The sequence below is a fragment of the Rhinolophus hipposideros genome (genome assembly GCF_964194185.1).
Source record: "Rhinolophus hipposideros genome assembly, chromosome: 21".
In the NCBI taxonomy this organism is placed as follows: domain Eukaryota; kingdom Metazoa; phylum Chordata; class Mammalia; order Chiroptera; family Rhinolophidae; genus Rhinolophus; species Rhinolophus hipposideros.
This window is the reverse complement of record NC_138067.1, coordinates 10465690-10487168: the sequence shown is the minus strand read 5'-3', so window position 1 is coordinate 10487168 and position 21479 is coordinate 10465690. Positions and strand designations below refer to the sequence as shown.

The 21479-nt window shown below is 59.4% G+C and overlaps 2 protein-coding genes across 2 annotated transcripts in view; one reads left to right on the top strand and one right to left on the bottom strand.

Moving 5' to 3' along the window:
* Positions 1 to 21479, top strand: part of CFAP20 (cilia and flagella associated protein 20) — a gene marked incomplete at its 3' end in the record, with an annotated part of 76096 nt that overhangs the window by 45859 nt on the left and 8758 nt on the right. The window lies entirely within an intron of this gene.
* On the bottom strand, positions 1355 to 20870 carry MMP15 (matrix metallopeptidase 15). The gene is made up of 10 exons (XM_081031830.1): positions 20444 to 20870; positions 9948 to 10096; positions 9196 to 9324; positions 7607 to 7914; positions 7132 to 7293; positions 6062 to 6315; positions 5544 to 5682; positions 4767 to 4917; positions 4513 to 4628; positions 1355 to 3390 (listed from the first exon to the last, which is right to left on the bottom strand). The coding sequence occupies exons 1-10, from the start codon at positions 20735 to 20737 to the stop codon at positions 2924 to 2926; spliced, it is 2169 nt and encodes a 722-aa protein (XP_080887956.1). The 5' UTR covers positions 20738 to 20870; the 3' UTR covers positions 1355 to 2923.

Genomic DNA, 21479 nt, shown 5'->3' with positions numbered 1-21479 from the left:
CTGAGGTACTCCACATCCCTGCCCATATACCTCCTTCTCATATCTGGTCCCAGAGGGAGAAAGGGGCTCCTGAGATGGGCTGTTCCTTCAGCCACTGGATTTCTTTGAGATTTTACCAGAGAGCTTGGGGGTGGAAGGCTCCTCAGGCAGTTTCCTGAGGAGTTGATGCCTTTGCCAGGTTTCTCCTCTGGCCTGGGCTCTGACGAAGGGCTCAAGGAAAAAAGGCCTTTCATCCTCTCCTTTCTCGTCCCTGTATCCCCACACTGCCTCCACCTGCTTGGTGACCTCTGGGCTTCTGGGAGACTCTCAGGCTTCAGGCTTCAGGCAGACCTGGGTGGGGCCCTGTGGCTTCTGCCATAGGAAGGCTGACAAGATGACGTCTGCCCTGGACCCCCAGGCCGCCCACCAAGGCCCCTGTGTGTGGGGGTTGCTCGCAGGCCATTTCCTAGCTGAGCCTGAGAGGCCTTTGGGGCTTCCCAGAGCCAGCATTTCCTACTCTCCTCAGCGAGTTTTCAATACAAAGAGAGGAAAGGGTGGGATCGATGGGGGCAAAGGAGGGGGTATGCAGCTGTGGGGGAGGGTGGGGCCTAGAACAGGTTTGAAGGACCCTGCTGAGGCGTTGTGAAGGCCTGAACTGCTCCACGCTTGGGGGGGGGGGGAGCCCACTACAGCTGATCATTGCATTCCGGGGTGCAGGCCAGAACCCAATAGGTTTGGCTCAGAGGATGGATGTGAGGTTCAAGGCTCCCCCAGACCTGGGGGAAAGCAATATTTGTCTCCTGCTCTCCTGGGCATCATCTGCACCCTGCTCAGGGTGAGATTCTCTGCTGCTTCACAGAGGAGAAGGCAGACTTTGGGTGCCCCCTCACCCTCTGAGCAGAGCATGTGGTGAGGGGAACTTTTGGAATCCACCATTGGCACCATTTCCCATCTTCTTCCTATCCACACTGGGTCTTCAGTCTGCCCAGAACCCAGTCTGGGTAGGTGGAGGGACGAGTGGCCTGGCCTGGTTCTCCCACCCCTCCTAGACATGCAGGAAATATGGGAAGCTGAGTTGTCCTTTCTCACCATGAATGAATGGCAAGCATCTTCCCCATTCCTTCCTTCCCTGTCCCACCCCAGTGGGGCCACCTCCAGTGCTCTACCCAGCCCTCCTCAGGTCTATTGAGGGCAGCCACCTCTCACTCTTACCCCAGCTCCTCCCCTTCCAGGACCAGTAGGAAGGAGCCCCCGCAAAACTGGGAATGAGGTCTCTTTGGTGTGGGGGCAAGTTCCCTAATCCCAGCATGCAATCCCGTCACCTGCAGCCCCTCCAACTGTAAGCTCTGGCGTGGGGCCACTTACAAAGGAGGTCACACTCGCCGGCCGTACAATTTAATCAGTGCAGATTATTTACAGAAAGAAACATATGGGGGTAGACATGGACCCCCCTCTACCCCTTGGCTGACTCTCCTGTTCTGAGGATGAAGGGGGAGGAAGCTGCTGGACCTGCAGTCTGGGGTCAGCCCATGAGAAGCCCCTCCCTCCGAGGGCCTCCTGATTCTGGGTGGCAGCCCCGCTTGCTCAGAGCTGTGGGAAGCAGAGGGGACAGAGCCGGCTGTACAGTACCATTTCCCACAGCAGTCTCCCTCTGCTTGCTTTGGGAAAGAAAAGGAGGAAGCGTCTCTGCCCTCAGGGCCGAGCCCAGGAGGAGGGGAGTCTCCAGGCTATAGTGCGCTCCTTGGGGGAGCCCACAGCGCTCCACACTCTGCATGGGGGACAAGCTACTGACCTCTCCCACCAGTGCCCTGGGAGACAGGGAGCTGGAGGGGAGGAAGCCCCCAAGCCTGGTTTGGGGTGGGCTGTGGACACCCACACAGGTGGGCATACTCTATGGACATCTACCACCTCAGCCTGGGCACCTATCAGCCCCCTGTCTCCCAGAGGGAGCCAGGACACTGGCAGCTGGAGACTGAGGATGGCGGGGTTATGAGACTCCCGAGGATGGTGGTGTGGGTGAGACAGGATGGGAGGAGGCCCCGAGAAGGAGCCCAGGTGGGTCACAGCTCAGAGGAGAAAGTAGACAGGGAGGGGCTTGGAGGCCCATCCTGGGAGGCTAGGCTCCTGGGGTACAGCGGCCTTGGCAGACCTCTTTTGGTCCTTGATAAGGTGGCCCAGAACCCCTTCTCCAGAGAGAAAAGGAGGCATGGGCTCAAGGGGTATGCAGCAGCTGGGAGCTTCTGGCCCCTTGGCTGGCCCGGGGCAGGGTGGGGTGGGGTTCTTAGGCACAAGGGGCCCGGGCTACTGGGGTTGTCAGAGGTGGGCTGGGAGGGACCGAAATGCAACAGAAACTCACAGCCAGTGGTCACCTTTCCCTCTGTCCCCTCCCACCTGGGACTAGCCCTGGGTGAAAGCATTTCCTAAGGCAGAGAGAGACTCAAGTGGGTGAAGACCAGTTAGGCCCCACCAGTCTCTAAAGCCAACCAGTCTCCTGGGGCTCAGGCTGAGGAGGGCCCAGGGTGGGAAGAACCTGGACAGCTCGACAGCATGTCAACCGCTCTCCCACCTGGGCCTGGGCCTTCTGACCCTCCACTAGGCTGGCTGTTGCCAAGCCAGAGGTGGGTGGGGGCCCAATTCCCTGTGTGGAGCAAAACTCCATTAAGAAAGGCCGAGCCCCCTACCCCGAGGGACTGCCCCTGGTCAGGAAAGTAGAAACAAATGCTCAGTTAGTGTGCAAAAAAAAAAAAAGATACCTGGGTATAAATAAACAATGGGGGTGGGGCTGGCAGGGATGTGGGAGGGCCTGGGGCCCCCCCAGGGGCTGAGGGAGCCACCAAAGGCCTCTGCTGGGTGCCCCAGGAGCCACTGTCTCAGAACCCCTGGCACCACTGGCACCGCCAGCCTGGCCCCTTAGCACCGTGAGGAGCAAGAGGGGCCGTGGGGGTCAGACCCACTCCTGCAGGGAGCGCTTGCAGTAGAGGAGCATACGCGGAGCGCCCTTGCGCTGCAGCTGCACCAGCGCGTAGGTGAGGCCCAGGATGAACAGGAGCAGCAGCAGTGGAGGCACTAGCACCATCACCATGTTCACTGTCCGTGTCACTTCTTCCATCTGCACCACCACGCGGCTGCCCCCATCCACGTCTGGTCCCTCCCCAGAGTCCCCCTCGCCAGCACCTGGGCCAGCCTCATGGCCCTCATCACCGTCCTGGCTGTCGCCGCCTGCCCCAGGCTCTGCACCGCCGTCGGGGTTGAAGGGCGGACGGGCCACATCAGGCCATCGGGGTCCCAGCTCCACGTGCTCTTGGCAGCCCATGAAGTCCCGCAGGATGGACTTGGGGTAGCCAGGCTCCATACGCATGCGCTCGTTGTCGAACTTCCAGTATTTGGTGCCTTTGTAGAAGTAGGTGTAGGCTGCAGGGGCAAGCAGGCCAGAGTGGTGTCAGGTCAGCCAGAGACACTTGCAGGAGACCAGGATATGCTGAAAGAACCCTGGCTCTAAAACACCCTCCTTCTCACTTGTTTCTCTGAGCAATTTCAAACCTGCCGCTTCCCAGCTCACAGGAGACAGACCCGGCTCAGAGAGGGGCAGGGTTTGTGTCACGTGCACCGCTAGCATCCTACGCTTCCTAGCCAGGCTAACACTGATGGGCAGCACAGGGCGGAAGGGTCCTGAGCTTGCTGGATGGGGGCTACAGTCAGGGACCCTGCTGTCCTGTTCCAGCACTGGCTTCACCCCACATGAGATAGGCCAGTGACTACTCGAGGCCACACAGCCAGCCTGCAGAGGGCCTGGGGTGCACCTGATACGCCTCGGCTCAGCTCTCTGGCCTTGGGGACTCAGCCCCAGGAAGGGCCAGGTTTGAATCATGGGGGCGTCTCTGCTCTGCTGAACACAGTGAGATCAGAGCAGCTGTAGAGTTACGCCGTCACACACAGAAGCCATGTGAACTGCCCGAGCACTGGCAAAGGCTTTGAGCCTAAAAACCTGGAATCTCAGAACCAGGGCTATGGTTTTGCTTACACTCACTAGAGACCCTGCTGGAGAAATAAAAGCCACAGCGCCCTGTCATTTGGCTATAATGACAGAGATTAGGCTTCCCTTTCAGGAGGGTCAGCGGGTACCCCGGAAGGACTCTCACTCGATCACTCTGAGCCAAGTTCAGGCTCAAGGCTCCCTGTGGGCTGTGCAGAGGCAGCTGGACTCCGCCAGGAGAAGGGCAGTTCCAAGCATCAGCTCTGGACACAGGCAGGCCTGGGTAGGACTCCTGACTCCACAACTTTCTCATTGTAGGATTTGGGGCCCTTTACTCAGTGACATGTGTTAGTGTGGCTGTCTGTAAAAAGGGGATGGTGACAATCCAGGGAGAACCGGGGGAGTCATGCTCCAGAAGCTCCTAGCAGCCCAGGGACTGACACAGCTGTGTCCCCCATATATGCCATTGCAATGTCTGGTGACCTCGGGCAAGCCCTGTCCCGTGTGTGGAGGAGGGGCATGGTGAGTACTGGGCAGACTGGGGGGTGCTGGCCTGGTACCTGCATCATTGCTCAGGAAGGCCCCTTTGGGGGAGACGGGGATCCCTTGCCAGATACTGATGGGCTTGGGGTAGCCAGGATCTCCACGTTGCGTCTCCTCATTGAAGCGCCAGTACCTGTGACCAAAAGCATCAGGCTGTGGGCCTGCTTGGGCCTGGAGTGCATTCCCACCTGGCAGTGCGTTCTCTCTGGCTAGGTCTGAGGGTAGACAGGCCTCCTTGGGGCCTTTTCCCTTTAGGAGACAGGGTGCTCACCTGTCCTCTTGGAAGAAGAAGGTGTGCCCTGTGGGCTCCCACCAGATGGCCGTGTCGATGCGGTCATAGGGGATACCCAGGCCATAGCTGACCAGCGGCTGTGGGTAGCCAGGCTCTAGATTCGCTTCTCGGAAGAGCCAGTAGCGGTCACCTACGGGAGGAGAAGGAGGTGGGTGAGGACAGGCCTGGGGCTGAGGGGAATGGGCAGGGAGGGGGCACGGGGACTGCTATTCTGGGCCCACAAATCCATTCACATCCACTGCCACACTGACCACACACACACACACACACAATTACATATACGCAAACTCACACAGGAAGGCCCTGACACCCACATGCCCACGACAACACACAATGCAGCTCACCTTTGCTTCACACCCATTCTGCACACATGGACACCTGTGACATGCTCCTTTACACACACACGTCAGATGCTCACACCTGTGCACACACCACAGTCACACTATACATGGGCCCGCATTCCCATGTGAACATCTGCCCCCCAAACATGCTTCTTGTAGAGAAAGGAAATCGGGGGAGCCCTACCTGCCTCTGGGTCTAGGGGCTGCATCCCTGGGGCATACCAGTCCATGGCCCAGGGCTCCCCACTTTTGGTATGGGCCCAGCCCTGTCCTTGGGGAGCTCCCCGTGGGGGCTCTGGCCCTGTGGGTGCTGCCCTGATCCATGTAATACCGCTCTTTTGATCTCCTCAGGCCCAGGTGGGTCAGAGGTCGCGGCAGGAAGGCTGCCCAGCTCCTCCCACCTACCCCAGCTTACCTTTGAAAAAGACGAAACGCCCATCTTGGCGCTCATAGGCAGCACTGATATCACTGGGCAGACCACGCCAGAAGTGCCCGATGGGCATGGGGTAGTTGTCCAGGACGCGGTTGTGCCGGACCCGCCAGAACCAGCGGCCCTGGGGAGGGTGTGGGTGTGAGTGGGCAGGGCATCCATGCTGCCTTGGCTTGGGGGAGGCCCCTCCCGGGACCACCCTTCCTGGGTCAGGGAGTGCCCAGGGGAGGCCACTGAGGTCCTGAGGGCAGCACCAGGGCAAGAGCCCTGGGTGGAGGGGTGGGTAGCTGGGGTGGACCCCTGGGCTTGCTCTGTGACCCCGGGCAAATCCCTCAGGCTGGTTTCTTTTTGGACTAACATCTGATGGCTTCCCAGGGAATGCTCAGTGAGGGAGGGGTGGGGGTGCTGAGTAGCTAGGTGGGGCAAGGCTCTGGGGTGGGATGGGGTGCTCTCCTGCTCTGAGCCTGGGCCGAGGCTGAGGGAGGCAGGGGCAGGGGCCAGACCTTGAACACGAACATTTCCCCGCGCAGCATGGCCACCGTGTCAAAGTCCCCGTCGCAGATGTTGGGGCCATACTGGTCAGGCCGCTCCGTGGCTCGGGGCTGGACAGGGGGCCCTGGCTTTGGGGGCCAATCCGGCTTCCCACCTGGGGGTGGGGGCTGGGGAGGTCTGGGGGGCCGATGGTCTGGCCGGCCTGGCCGCCGGGGTGTCACAGTGGGGAGGGGCCGGGTGGGCTGTGGCTGACCGTCTGGGGTGCCTGTAGAGCCAGGAGGGAACAGGAAGTGAGGGGCAGCCGTAGAACCCGCCCACGACTCCAGGTTCTCCTACTTGGAACCCTAGGACCCCAGGGCCCCCAGCCTGGAGAGACACGTGCACCAGGTGAACGGCCCTGTCTGTCCACAATAGACTCCTCCCTCCCCTTCATTCCCCCCATCAACCTCAGGAGGACCCTATCCTCTTCTGTACAGTCCCCTCCTGGACTGTAGCCCCACACTGGGCTTGGGTCACTGAGCTTCTGCCTCCACTACCCTTCAGGTACCCACCAAACTGGCCCTCAGGAGACCTCCCCACTGGAGGCTTTCTCGGGTAAGGCCTGGTGTGTGGGGGTGGGGGTCACCTGCCTCAAAGCCACTGGGAAGTGGTAAAACAACACTCAGCAGAGATCCCAGGACAGACTCGGGCTGGGAGTCGCAGTGGGAGGAATAGGGTCCTGGAAAGCCAGAGGCACCTCAGTGTAATAGGAATATCATTGAGGCTGAGGAGGAAAGGGGGGTCAGTGAGGGGCCCTGGGGCCACCTGTGTCCCCTAGAAGTCCAAGCCTGGAGCCACTGTGAGAGCTCTGGGTGTGAGACTTGGGTGAGAGCTAGGCCCTGGAGTCGGTTGGCTAGTCCTGAGTTTGATTTCCAGCACCATCATTTACTCACTGAGTGACGTGGACAAGTTACTAATCCTCTCTGGGCCTCAGTTTCCTCATCTACAAAATGGGGACAGCAGTTGTACTTATGCCTCGTAGGACTGGGAGTTGAGAGCAGGCGTGCAGAGCCCACTGGCCACACCCAGGCCGCCCGCTCACCATAGAGCTGCTGGATGCCCCGGAGGTCGTCCTCAGGCAGCTGGAAGTTGTCGGTGTCCATCCACTGGTAGAACGGTGCCATGATGGCGCTGGGGTTGTTGGAGTGCTCCAGTCCCAGTGCGTGGCCTAGTTCGTGCACTGCTACCAGGAAGAGGTTGTTCCCTGCAGTGGGGGCAAGCAGCATGGTCAGCTCTGGCCTGGCACAGGACCTGGCCACCCCAGACTGTAGGCAGAGGCTGCGGAGGGTCTGCCCTTGTTTTACTTTTAGAAGAGGCTGAGCTGCTCCGACTTCTGGACCTCCAACTTCCCCATCTGAGAAATGGGTCCAATGATCCCTTCCCTTCTCTACCACCCCTTGATTATAGCCTGAGACCAAGTATCAACGCTCAGAGAACCTCACAGGGGAAGCTCTCCCCTCCCAATCCAGCAGCTCCTGTTCTGCCCGACTGCCCTCACACTGGCCAGCTGATCTCACCATCTAGGTCAGTGCTGGAGAAGGTCCAGGGTTCATCTGCGTCGAAATGGGTGTCCCCGCCCAGACCAGGGCCAGGGAAATAGGCGTGGGCCAGAAAGCCACCAGTGCCATCAAAAGGTGAGCTGTCGCCATGGAAACCAGAGGCAAAGAGTACCATGATGTCTGCCTCCTTCTGTCGCCGCAGCCTGATGTCCTCGTAGGGCACCTCCTGGAAGACCAGGGGCGTGGCCTGCTCCCACACGTGGAAGGCCCTGCGAACTGCCTCCAGCGAGTGGTACCAGCCCAGCTTCTCTGTGTAGTTCTGGATGCTGCAGGGGGCGTGGGGAGACATGGGAGTGAACCCAGAGCCTGGGGCTACTGTCCACTGCTGGCACCCACGGGATTGGAGGCTGAGACACATGGTTCCAAGGTCTGAGCTGGTTAACGGACAATGCCCGGTATCAACCATTAGTTCACTTCAATGTGAATTTGAAAAAGAACTAACATGTCAAATCCAGGAGTTCATTAGGATATCCCCAAATAAGGTTGCATTGTGCCAAATAAGCTTATTTTAAGTAAGAAAACATTAAGTAAACTAAGGTACATAGCTGAGAGAAATACCTACAAAGCAGGTGCAAATGGCTGAGGTTTGGGGAACACAGGCCACACACGAGTTCTGAATGTTGGGCTCCAGGGTCAGGCTGACCTGAGTTCAAGGCCCGGCTCTAACATTATCTGTGCAACCTTGGGCAAGTGAGTTAGTCTCCCTGAATTTGAGTTTCTTCATCTGTTCAATGGGAAAAGGAGGGTAGTGCTTTCATCATGGGGTCCCTGTGAGGAGTAAATGAATTAACTCATGTAGAACACATGCTATGGAGCCTGCATGTGGTAAAGTGTGAGGAGCCTATTATTACCCGTGTCAATCAGACTCAGCATCTGTGTGCTGGACAGACGTCCAGTAAAGCTGGTTGGACCATGAATTCCCTCTGGGGGCCTGAGGTCTAAGAGGCCGTGGGAGCTGCTCTTCCTCGAGAGATGGAACTCTGGTGGGGCCATGGCGGGACTGGGACAGGAAGAGGAGCCCTTGGGGACCACCACGTACTGGAGGCTCAGAAGAGTTTCTTGCCCAAAGGCTCAGCAGAAAGGGGCCGGGCGCCTGAATCAGGGTTTCTGTAGGTGATGCGCTGCCTGCCCATGTGAGAGATCCTGGAATGTAGGCCCCCCTGCCCTCCTCAACCCTTCAGGTGTCTGAAGCCCTGTGCCCTGCACTGTGGGGGCCTCTAGTTCATGCTGGTGTAGGAGTCCATCTGGGCCAGTGAGCCAGCCAGGGCTGCTGGCGGGTGCGGGGAGGGAGGGAAGGAGGCGAGAGCAGAAGCAGCTCCAAGGTCCTGACCTGCTCTGGAGGAGACTGCCTGGGGTGTGAGGCCCTTATCCTGTGGGAGCGGGAGCGGGAGCCGGGTTCAGGCTGTCTATGCCGGGCACCCTGGAGGGGGTGTCTGCTGGGAAAGGAAGCCTTCCAGACAAGCCCACTGGGAAGCAAGCCTGAGGCCTCAGCCCAGAAGGGGAGACGCCCTGGGAAGGATGCCACCTTGGGCAGCTGCGGTCCCTACCTGAAGGTCAGGTGGGGGTTGTTCCACTTCCTGCCGGTGAGAGCATAACGTTTCCGCCGCCGCCGCAGATTGGCTTTCACACGCACCCCGAACTGGTCTGGCACCCCACAGCGGGGCCGTTTCATCCACCTAGGTCATGGGCGTGGAGGGGTGAGCCCAGAGCTTCCTAGAGGCAGCCCACCTTCTTCCACCCTCCTGCCTCTGGCCTTCAGCTGGCTCTCATATGGGTGTGGTGGGCAGTGAGTGACTAGCTAAGCTTCGATTTCCTCATCAGGAAAATGGGCACAGCAATCTTGTACTGGAGGACAGGGTGCCCAGCAGTGGCTCCACAAAGGTGAGCCCCTTCGCACCAGTGTCACCCAGGACGGGGACAGTCCTTCCTGAGGCCTCCTGTCATTGCTCATCAAGGATGTGGCTTTGGGTCACATTCCCTTTGTCAGAGCAAGGCCTAGCTGGCTGTCCCATCCAGGGCATGTGTACCGTGTCTGCCCATTCCCATGCCTACGGCAGACATTGCTAATCACTTCTATGCTCCTTGTGGCCGAGCCAGGATGTGGCCTCAGGAGCTTTCTCAACACAAGGCTTTAGGCAACCCCTCCCAATCAGAGCTAGCACGGAGGACCAAACCATCTGCTATCTCTTATCTAGGCCACTCTTTTCTGGAGACCGCACATGCCAAGGACTCATCAGAGCAGGCCAGAAGGAGGGCAGGTGCCCGGGGGGTCTGGGTTCGGCCCAGCAGAGGGACTCACGCCTTGGTCTCTTCGTCGAGCACACCAGTGACAGGAATCCCGTAGAAACGCTGCATCTCCGCGAGGGCCGAGGCCAGGATCTGGGCGGAGCGCATGGTGGACATGTGGCGACTGGGTTGGGGCAGGTAGCCGTAGAGCCGCAGCCAGTTCTGCAAATGAGAGGCCATGACCCAGTCAGTGGGTCCTGGCATGGCTGGCTCCCAACATGTACAGCCTGCGTCCGACCACTGCCTACCACCTCCTCCATGGTCACTACCACCTCCCTGCTCCTACCTCCTGTGCTCTGCTCCCACACAAAAGCCAGAGCAAAAGGCCTTCTCGAGTCAGGTCTGGTCTCCAAAGACTTCTCATCTCAGAGGAAAAGCCAATTTTTCAGGAGCTACCAGGCCCTCACTACCAGACCGCACCCGAGCTGTAAGACCCTACTCCTCCCATCCACCCAGCCAGGCACTCTCCTGCCTCAGGACCTTTGCACATGCTGTTTCTGAGTGCTCTCTCCCAGATATCTGCATTGCCCATTTTTTTCAGGTCTCTACTTTAACCTCACCTTACTGGAGGGGTGTCCTCTGAGAACACTATGTAAAAAAGACCCTGACATGCCATACCCTGCAGCCCTTCTCCCCCTTCCCTGCACTTGTCACCTTCTGACACACCATACGTTTCACTTAGGTATTTATCTCCCCCATTAGGTTTGTCTCCCCCATTGGGATGGAAGGAGGCGATCCCCAATGAGCCACAATGAGTTCTAATAAGAAAGGGGACTCCACCCTGCCCACTTCATGCCCCCAAGGCCATGAGAACATGATGACCACTGTGAGAAGCGGGTGGCACCGAGGCCAGGGACTGCTGTGGGCCTTGGCCACATGGAAGTGTGTCCTCTGCATCTTTCCCGGCCCACCCTGGGTCTCTGGGGGCCCCCAGATTGAGGGGACCTGAAGGTCTGCTCTCTGAGAGGCCCTGGAAGGGGAGGGCTGCACATCAAGGACCCAGAAACAGGCTGGTGGCCTGACATAATGGTTGCTCTGGGCGAAAAGCCACGTGTCAGCTGGCCAGGGCCACACCCATAGCTGTCTGCCACTAGTGTCACAGCCAGCTCCTCAGGTATTTGCTCTCTCAATGCCACCCGTCAGCCCAGCCCTGGCATCCAGCCAGGACCCCGTGTGGAGGGGCTGTCACATTCCCTGGCTCAGCAGCACCCACACTACCACTGGAGGGAGCGGCTGCTGAGCCAAAGAGGAACTGCCAGAGAAACTTCCAGAGCCTCAAGGCCTCTCAGGGCCATGGGTCGTAGCCACAGAACCAGGAGGCAGAGACACAACCATGCTCTGGTGACAGACGGGGTGAGGACATATCCCAGCCCAACTTCTGAGACTCTGTGCCTCCCCATGCCTCGTCCGTCAGCAGTGAAAGGGGGTTATAGTAGGACCGGCCTCATCTCAGGGGTTTCTGTGAGGATTAAATGGGGACGTCCACACTAGTGCTTGGCATTGTGCTGGGCACGGGAAAGTGCTCGATAAACGTACCATTAATGACCGCGGCAGGGGGACGACCTGGTTGTCCCTCGAGCGGCAGCCTTTGCCTCTACCTACAGGGCTAAAGGTTCTAGGCTCCAGCAGGGCCCGAGCACAGGGTAGCCTCAGGAGAGGGACGGCAGTTGGGGCAGGCAGAGGAGCCCGTGGCCTTCCCTGCCAGCCCGTCTGCCCTCTGGCCTAGGGCTCCTTCCCTGGGTTCCACCAGACGTTTGCACCGTCGTGGGCACCCTCCCCGTTCTTCCCCAGCACAGGAGACCTGCCTAAGCTCCTGTAAGGGGGACGTAAGGCGGACGCCCACGGTCCTTAACGGATATGGTTTTCCTGAAGAAGCTTGGAAAGCTCTAGAAGGCATCCAGCCGGAGGGGGGGGAGGGGGGCTGCCTGCTGCTGGCAGAGGAGGGCACCTCTACATCACCTATTTGCATAAGGTAAAAATATCTCAGGGAGCGCAATCACAGGCCACCAAGGGACTGATTAGCAGTGTCTGCAGAGTGACAGGAGGAGGGCGGGGAGGAGGGCAGGGAGGCAGAGGTTGCGGCCCTGGGGAGAAGAAGGGAGGGAGCCTGGCCTGTCTGCAAGGGAAGGCTCCAGAACCCAGTAGAGGGCAGTTCAGGGGCTGATGGGAAGGTCTCCAGGGTGCCTGTGGACCCTCCTTCACACAGATGAGCACCTTTGAGTCTCAGGGAAGTCAAGAGCTTTCATCTTGGTATCAGCCAAGCCTTGAACCCTCAGTCTCCTGGTGACAAATGCCTTGTGGCCACTGCCACAGTTGGAAGCCGAAGCTGAGGACCAGTGGTATGGGGGTGGGGGGCGGGCGGTAAGCATAAAACGCTTTGGCCCAGAGCAGCCAAACCTCCAGCTGACAAGGCGAAGACGCTGACAAAGCCTGCCTGGCTGCCAGCACGCACTCGGGCTGACCACCAAGTGCCAATCAGTCTATGCCACCAGGATAGGGCTGTGGGCTTTTCCTTTCCTCATGCCCAGGAGGAAGTTTCTAGCACCTTACTGCTGTGCTAAGTGTGACAAGGCCAGGGAGTGAGGACTCGGAGGGAAAAGACAGCATGGGGCAGGGGTGCACAGGTGCATAGCAAGGGCTGCTGCCTCCAGGTGAGAAGGGGCTGCTTGTACCCTAAGCTCCGGCTTCTTGGGGAATTCTGCTGCCATGGAAAAAAGTGGGGAGTGATTTCCAAGGTCATGACTGACCTCTCGGTCTCAAAGCAGGGGAGGGGCTGTGTTCAAGCTCTTGTTGCTCCTGTACTTTACACAAAAGGGCCTCCTTTTCCTCCCTATCACCTAGTCTCACAGGTAGAGTGAGTCAAGCAGGTGAAGCTTTGTTTCTCAGGTAGGGAAACTGAGGCTTGGGGAGGTCAGTGAGCAGCAGAAGAAAGGACCGCCTCTACAAGGGTCACCGTCCTGTGGGAGGCAGGGAAGGTCCTGAAGAGAGCTCTGGGCCCATGAGGGCCCTTCCTATCTGCAGCCCGACTGGTTCTTTGAGCCATTTCTTTCTTGAGCTCCAGACCCCGCCCCATAAGTATTGATACATGCTTCAGGGGAGGGGCTGGCCCCAGGCAAGGAGACCTGGGGCCATGAGGAGGCTGAGGGGGGATTCCTGGCCTCCTGCCCCTAGAAGAGGCCATCAATGCAGCAGCCAAGGGCTGAGAACTGCCATGGGCCAGGCCATCTGCTCATCACCCCATTCAATGCTCCCAAGTACCCCCATACTCATTATATAGACTGCAGGTTCAGAGAGGGCGAGTGGCCCACCCAGGGTCACACAGCTGAGCTGGCTAGAACTAGTGCCCATAAACAGTACTATTGGACCACGCTGTTTGTGAAGTAGCATCAGCTCCTCTTGGCCTGAGGTGGGGACAATGGGCTCTGGCCTTCTCAGGAGCAGTGCCCAGCACAGGACTGGGGGACGGCGTCTAATCCTCCCCACACTCACATCTCCGACTGGGTCTGGGCACTGGGCCACATCAGCAGGGCTGCCCCCCAGGACTGCTGAGACAATGCCAATGCAGGCCCGCAGGGAGGGTGTGTCTGAGAAGGAGCTTCCAGATCAATACTGTGCATTAAGCAGCGGTGGGGGCAGGGGGTGAGTGCTCAGCCGCCACCACAGCCAGCTCCTCCAGGGCTCAGCGCAGTGGAGCCCCGCCCACCGGCCTTATCAGACCTCGTGCACTAAGGACAATCTCTGCTAGGCTCTGCTCTGCCTGTCATCCACTGCTCTCTGTGCAGTCCAAGCAGACGCTGGCAGGGCTGCCCAGACAGACACAAAGGGCATCTTGTCAGGCTCGCCAGCAACGGACAGACCTTTCAGGATGCTGTGAGGACCTCACCGTGCCTATCTCCCCACCCGGTATCGCGGTCTGAGGGCTACTGAGAGCAGACCAAGGCCATGCCGGGCACAGGGTTGGTGCTGAATGGAGCATGAGCCTGGAAGAGCAGGGCATGGACCTCAGGTCCGTTGGGCCCACCTCGGTTCAGGGGTTCTGAATCAGGAGCCCATTCGCTAGCCAGGTGACTCTGACCAAGCAGGCCTAGACTCTTCCAGTCTCAGGCTGGAAGGGACCGCAAGGCCATCAAGTCCAGCTACCCCAAGGGAGCCTCTTGGACCACAACTGGGCCAGGGACCCATCCAGGCTGCACCCCTGCAGAGACCGAGCACTCACTGCCACCGAGGCTCCCCATTGTCTTTGGGAGCATGACTGTCAGGTGTTCCTCAGGCTGAGTAGAAATCTGCCTCCCAGGAACATCTGCCCCTTGGTCCTGACTGCTTGTCCACAGAGCAGGCCTTTGAGGAATGGACGAGGACTAAGACTTCTCCGAGCCTCTGACCCCTTCTCTGCAAAATGGGGTCAAATTTTTCACTTCCCAACTGCCTCACAGGGACGAGAGCACAGAGGACATAACTAGCCCCAAGACGAGTGAAGAAAGGGGGCATCAAGCCAGGGCACCCTGTCTGTGGTGGATCATTTACTACCTTTAGAGGCAGCACTAATCTCCTTCTAGAAGAACTGCCCTCCACAATGGGACAGTTGCAGGTGGAGTAAGGGGCTTTGGGTGGCAGAGAGAGTGGGCAGCGTGGGGCATGTGCAGCCAAGGAAGCAGGAAGGAGGTAGACATCCTGAGTTTCTGCCACTTCTTTACCCTGTCGCCTCCCAGCTTGCCTTGCACTGGAGGAAGAAACAGATGGGTCCTTTCGCCAGCGGGCAGGCAGGGATGGGGTGGAAAGAGCCCCGTTTGCCGGGGGTTTCGGGGTGGCTGGGGGCCAGACCTGGGGCTTCACCTGGAAGCCCCCCTGTAGGGGTTGTCTCCCACATGTGGTGGTCCACCGGGCAGAGTCTGGGTGGCTGGACAGGTTGGGGGGAAGGCTTCAGGCTCACCCAGCCCCCCCCCTTCCCACTTGGCTCAGGTCCAGCAGGCTCCTGCCTGGCGGCACTTCCACAGGATGGCATTTTGGGCTCTGACCTGCAACCTTTAACCCAGTACAGGGGTTGGGAGGTCAGGCTCCAAACCAGACTGACTGGGTTCAAACGCCAGCTCTGCCACCCCCTGGATAGGGAATTGGGCATAATTCGTCCCACCTCGTCTGGGGTAATGATAGCACCTGCACTGAGAATCAGTACCAGGATTAAACGTGAACGTGCTTACAAAACAGCCCTAGACAACGCCCAGGACAGAACCAAATATGTTGCAGGTGCTCAAAAATAGCACCTGGTCCTACTGGGCCATGTGAGGGCCACCGCACGGCATTCAGCATTTTACACATAAACACACTGAATGACCCCTATAATTCCATCCAGTAGACGCTATTAGTAGTCTCGTATTGTAAAAAGGGAAACTGAGGCTCAGATGGATTCGATGACTTGCCCGACAGCCAATGCCATTTGCTTCTCACTGTCACTGTTTTGCCACTATCTTGCAAGTGCTTGCTACATACCAGGTGCTATGCTCACAAGAGCTGGACACGAAACTGGGCTCTCATCCCTCCAGGGTGGCAGTCATTCCTGGGAGGACAGCTCCGGCAGCTCCACCAGCAGATGGCAGTGGGGTACAGGGCCCCTCCAAGCACTGGCTCATGGTGGGAACCAGGTCCTCATCTGTCTGTCCAGATACTGGAGGTTGATACTTGCTCGTTTCCTGCTGTGCCCACGAGGGCATGGGATCTGGCGCAAGCCATCCCTCCTTGTCTCTCTCTCTGATCCAGGCCCAACTCACTTGCCTCTGCTGCTCTTGCCCAGGGCTGCCAACTCTGTGCCTCCTCCCCCAAAGGGCCCAGGCATCCCTGGAACCAGTGTCCTCCTGGGAAGTGGCCGGCCTCCTGTGAGCCCTAACTCGGGGCTTGTCTGGCCAGAGTGTGCCCATTGAGTGAGGAAGGCCTGGAGCGTTTAGCCACCTTCAGGGTCCCCGGTCCTCACATTCATCTGTAGCGTCCTCCCAGGCCCCTCTTGGTGATGGAGAAGGATCCAAGCAGAGAGCCCCTGATCCTTCTCTGCTTCTGCTGACTCAGCAAACACATCACACCTGCGGCAGAGCTGGCCGTGGGCCTTGGCCCGTGCCTGAGTGTGAGCCGCATAAAGCTTGGGACAATATTGAAGAGGCCAACTACCTCAGTCCATTTGGGCTGCTATAACAAAAATGCCATAAGCTGGGTAGCTTAGAACAACAGACATTTATTTCTCACAGTTCTGGAAGCTGAAAATCCAAGATCAGGGTCAGGTCCTGGTAAAGGCCCTCTTCCTGTTGCAGACTGCCGGCTGCTCACTGGTGGAAGGGGCCAGGGCGCTTTCTCCGGCAGCTTTTGTAAGAGCACTAATCTCATGCTTGAGGGCTCTGTACGCCTGACCTAACCACCTCCCAAAGGCCCCGCCTCCTAATACCATCACCATCTTGGGAGTTAGGTGTCAACATATGAATTTTGGGGCAACACAAACATTCCATCTTACAGCAACAACTCTAATGTGAGCTGGGGAGCAGAGGCCTCACAGTGATCACCACAGCTGGCCTCGGGTAGAAGTCAAACTCGCAGCTGGGCAGAGGTGAAAATGGCAGGGAACATCTGGATTAGCCGCAAATGGGGCATGAAGGGGGTGGCCAGGACCAAGCACCTGGCAGTGTTGCCTTTCGGAGTTGGCATCAGAGAACATGGGCAGTGGGTGCTGGGGTTCAGAGGAAGGCTGATTTGCGGGGGGGATCTGGGTGTGTTACTGTGTTGTTTCCTCTCCACCTCCCGGGCGTGGGGCAAAGGAAGGTGTTTGTGTCCAAAGGTCATAATGGCAGGTGGCACCCATGCACTGTTCAGACCAGGAGCACACACTGGGCCGTTCTCTCCAAGAAGGCAGCCGACTGATGGAACCCCAGGGCAGCCCAAGCACAGGGACCTGGCAAAGGGCTGGGCATGAGGGCCACGGCCCAATCGGATCCCGGGTTCCTGGCTGTGTGTGGGGACAGAGCCAGGAGTGCAGTTTCTAGGCTCTCGGCCTCACATGGAAAGGTGCTGGCTCAGGTAGTAAATGGCCATCAGCTGTGAGTGGATGGCCATCGGCTGTGGCTAGTTGGTCGTCAGCTGTAACCAGTGAGCCATTGGCCACTAATATAACTGCCATGTCTACGCTAGCAGCAAATGGGGGGCTAGCAAGAAGATGGTGGCTGAGCTAGCAAGAGCGGATTGCAGTTAGCACAGTGGATTGTAGTTAGCATGGCAGATTGCAGCTAGCAAGTGGGGTTGGTTGGCAGAGAGAAGTGGAAGGCAGGTTGTGGGTAGAGTGGCTCTTGCTTCCTGTGTCTCCAACCCAGACGCCAGCGATAATATAGTGGTATGACTCCCCTACCTATGGCTCCGTGGGTGTTTCATTTTGGCCTCACCATGTCCTGTGTTCTTATGAGGGGAGCGGGAGCTGAGATCCCACATGACACCCTGTATGACACTGTGTCAATCAGCCTAGTTCTCTGGGGTTTTGAGATAGATAGTGGAGGGCTGGTTTGTTAGTAGTAAGAGAACAACAGACTAAAAAGCAGGGATGGGTAGGAGAAAGAGGGAAGATTCCGCTTCTGTAGGTTCCCAATGACAGGCTCTCACATTTTCCTCAAGGGTGAGGATGGGGCATCTGACATTTCTGTTCCATACTCGTATTTAAGAAAGGGTATTAAGAAGAATGCAGGTACGGGGCCCCCAGGGGCCAGCATGGAAGTGCCAGCAGAGACTGGAGCATAGGAAGCCTGGGGCTATGGCTCACCAGTCATATCTGAAGGTCAAAATCAGAATTCAAGCTGATCCCCACCCCTCTTTTTGCTTCTCCTGCTCAGCTGCCAGTCAGGGGCAAGGAAGGTGTGGGAGTCTGTTCAAGGAAGGTGAGTATGTCCATGTTTTAGTGGCAGTTGAATCACACCTGTGAACTCAAAGCCTGAGTCACCTGTATGGGGCAGGCTGAGGGCCTGAGGTTATGTCTGGGGAGAACGGGGTGGTGGGAAGAGACCACGGCTTCTCTGGTGAAAACCAAAGGCCCTTAAGCAGGTGAGGTGAGGTCTGAAGGGGGTCCTGGACTCTCAGGCCAGGGAGGCCGCAGTCAGCTGAGGCCTGCAGCTGTGCAGGGGAACGAGGCTCGAGCCCAGAACAGCTGGAGACTGGGACCTGACATCCAAGGGAGGAAGTGCGACAGGGCAGAGTAGCTCAGCGGTGGCTTCCCCCAGGAAGACACCCTTTTCCAGGCTGGGGCCTGGAAGGTTGTACGTGTCTGCTGGCTCCTAGCACATGCCAGACTCCCTGATGCCTTAGTCTAGTCAAACTGCTGTGGTTTCTGCCCTAGGAGGGATGAGGGGCTTTGGCTTAGTTACCAAGATGCTCTGAGAAGGTCCCAGCTATGACCTGATCTGATGTCTGGAGCTGTGGGGATTCTGGGAGGCGCTGGACACAGGATGCAGGCCAGGCCCAGGAGTCTCTGGGGCTTGTCCATGGAGAGCGTGGACCTGAGGACAGTTGTCTCACAGCCTCCTGGCAAATGCACTGGCTGCTGAAGCCACTCAGTTCTTTAGGCCTAGATCTTGCTAGACTTGATGGGACTCCAAGGAATAGCCTGTACCCCAAAGTCAATTCTAGGAGCTGGGATCTGTCTCTAGCCCTTCATCTACCTTGGCTCCCAACATTCAAAGGTCCCCATAACCTTTCAGAGTCTCTTCCAGCAACAGCCAAACCCAAATTTCCCCCCAGGAAAGAGGCTGCAGGTCACTCACAGAATCTCTGACCAGTGCCACCAAAGGTTTAGGGCCATGGTCTGTAGCCCCAATGCAGACCCTGGGCTATGGGTACTTTCTCAGCTAGGAGAAGAGGGGGTGATGGAGGAGCAGAAGGAAAGAAAAGAGAGAATGAAGACCCTCAGACCAAAGGTCCCAGTGCCCCAGCTCCTGCCCATCTAGGATGCATGGCCACCAAATTCCAGGTTGGTCCATAATTACTTCCTGTGTGGAGATGCCCTTCCTAAACAGATTATAAACTGCTCAAGGGTGGGTTTGTGACTTGCAATTCTTTGGTACTCTACTCCAGAGAGTGGCAGGTGGGCCCAAACACTCTTCACCCAGTGCTGGGATCCCAGGCTGAAGGGCAATCCCCACCAGCAGGAGTCCCCTGCTTGCCTGTCAGTATGAATGAGGGAGAGGCAGCTGGACTGGGCATGGGCTGGGCAACCACCCCACCTCCTGCCAGGACCTGGCTCCCTGCAGCTCTTCTTGGCCTGGCCAGGGAGGGAGGGTAGAGCAGGTGGGGAACTGGCTAAGAGGTGTAACTTGAGCCGGGAGGAATTCCCTGCCCTTCCTCCAAGCTTTTATTAAAGTAGGGCGGGGAAGGGCAGGCTTCCATCGGAAAAATCTCCCAGGCAGTAGGGGGAGGTGGGGAACCCGTGGGGGGCTGGGAGGGAGCACCGGCCCCGCTGCAAATAGAAACGGCACTCGGGCCGGCAGCCGGAGGCTCCAGGCCGGCCCAAGGGCACTAAGGCCTGAGCCTGCCCCGAGAACGCAGAGGCGGGTCTCCCCCCACTACCCACTCTCCTCTCCTACTAGTCTGGCGCAGGGAGCGGGGGTTTTAGAAGTCGGTTAAGAGTGGACGCCGCTTTTGCTCTGGGGCAACAGAGCTGGTGCCCTCACTGTCCCTGCTAGGGCGGAAGGCGGAGGGCTACCCCATGAAGCCGGGGGCGCTGGCTGGACCCAGCTCTGCGCCAGGAAGCCGCGCCTGATCACCGGCGGGACCGATCCAGAGAGGCGGCTCGGTAGAGGCGTCAGGCATGCTCCGGGTTAAAAGATGCGGGCAGTCTGCCTTCTGCGCACCGGGCCTCAGATAGGGAGCTCTGGTGGGAGGAAGCGCGGGGAGACTGGGTCTCTCTCTTAGACTCCACCTGGCCGCGGCGCGGCTTCCGTGCAAGAGCCCAAGAAAGTCGCGAAAGCGCCCCTGCGACCCGAGTGGAGGTTCGCACCCCTTCTCCCCATCCCGGGCCGCCGCGCGCGGCTCAGTGTCGCCCTGACCACAGGCTACCTAAGGCGGAAGCACCGCCTGCTCGGCCCGTGGCACCTCCAGGCTAGCCCACTCCCCACTCGCAAAGAACGTCATCGCGCCCGCAGGGCTCTCGAGGAATCGGCCTCCCCGGGGAGAGAGCAGGAGGAGAGCAAGGGCTGGGGGCGGTAGAAGCGGCTCCCAAACGCTGGCTGGGGCGGCTCAGTGCCCAGGACAGGGCTGGAAAGGTAGAGAGAGGGCGCGAGCTACGCCCTCCAGGGTTTGGGAAGAGGTGCGCGGCGGAGAGCAAGCTGGGGAGGGACAGCTTGCCTGGCCCCTTTCTTCTGCTCCCCTCCCCTGGGACAGGTGGCTCTTCTCCGCGCCCAGTACCTCCCAGGCGCAGGCTGCGGGCGCGGCTCCTACCCCAGCACCCCCCCCCAAGTCCCCCAACCCGAGGCAGGGGGACAGGGCTGGGGTCCTTACCTCGGCATTGACTTCTGCATCGTCCGCCGCTGCGTCGCGGCCCAGGCAGCCCAGAAGCACCAGCAGCAGCGGCAGCAGTCGCGGTCGTGCCGCCTTCTCCCGGTCACCAAGTAGGCTGCTGGCCCAGAGCCGCCGTCCGGGCGCGCTCCGGTCTCTGCCCATGCTCTCCGCGCCCAGCCGGGCCCCGAGCGCTGCACGCGGGGCTCGCCCACTGGTCGGCGCCGGGTCCCCACACGCGGCTCGGAAACTTGCGACGCTCCCTGGCTCCCCGCCCGGCGGGCGCGCGGCAGACATCCCGGTCCCGGTCCCCGGAGCCGCTTAGGTACCCTCGGCAAATTCCCACGCTCGAGAAGAAGCGGGCAGGGCAGGTCCGGGCACCCCGAGCCGGCCCACTGGGAGAGGGCAGCCGCCGGGTCCCGCAGCCTGGGCGCCCGGGGCCCGGTTCCCGAGAGCAGGCGCAACTCCCGAGCCTTTGTTTGGCTCAGCGCTCCGGCCGCCCGGTCCCGCGGCGCCCCCTGCGCGCCCAGCTCCCTCTGTCCATGCCCAGGGCCGGGCGCTACCCGGAGCGCGCGCCTCCCGCCCGGGGACTCTGCTCGCCCCGCGCCCCCCGGGCCCGGGTCCCCGCGCGGTCCCGGGAGGAGGCGCAGGGAGCCGGTCGGAGCGAGCGAGCGAGCCAGGGAACCGGCGCCCGACGTCCCCGGCGAGTCCGGCGCAGCTCGCGGCGCTCCCAGCCCTCCGCCCCGCGCCGCGGCCGCCGCCGCTCTTAAAGGGCCAGTGCTCTCCAGGCGCGCGGCCCCGGCGGGGGCTGGGGGCGGTACCTGAGCCAGAGGCTTCTCGGTGGCAGGTGCGGACGGTGGAGCCAGGCAGGCAGCCCTTTGACTCTTTCCAGACAGCGGCAATCCTCCCCAGCCCGCCTCCGTCACTCCCATCCTTGTTTTGAAGAGAGGGGATTGATCCCCAAAGCGACCCCCCACAGAGGGAGTAAGGAGGAATGAAGACTCCTCTTCTCCCAACTGGTGGGGGTGGATGGGGTATT

What these genes read in the sequence shown, in the direction of transcription:
- MMP15 (XM_081031830.1), bottom strand. Translation starts at nt 20,737, where the DNA reads ATGTCTGCCGCGCGCCCGCCGGGCGGGGAGCCAGGGAGCGTCGCAAGT. An exon ending in TTCTTCTTCCAAGAGGACAG is followed by an intron (nt 4,629 to 4,766) that starts GTGAGCACCCTG and finishes TTTTGGTCACAG; the next exon opens with GTACTGGCGCTTCAATGAGG. An exon ending in CTTCCTGAGCAATGATGCAG is followed by an intron (nt 3,391 to 4,512) that starts GTACCAGGCCAG and finishes TTGCCCCTGCAG; the next exon opens with CCTACACCTACTTCTACAAA.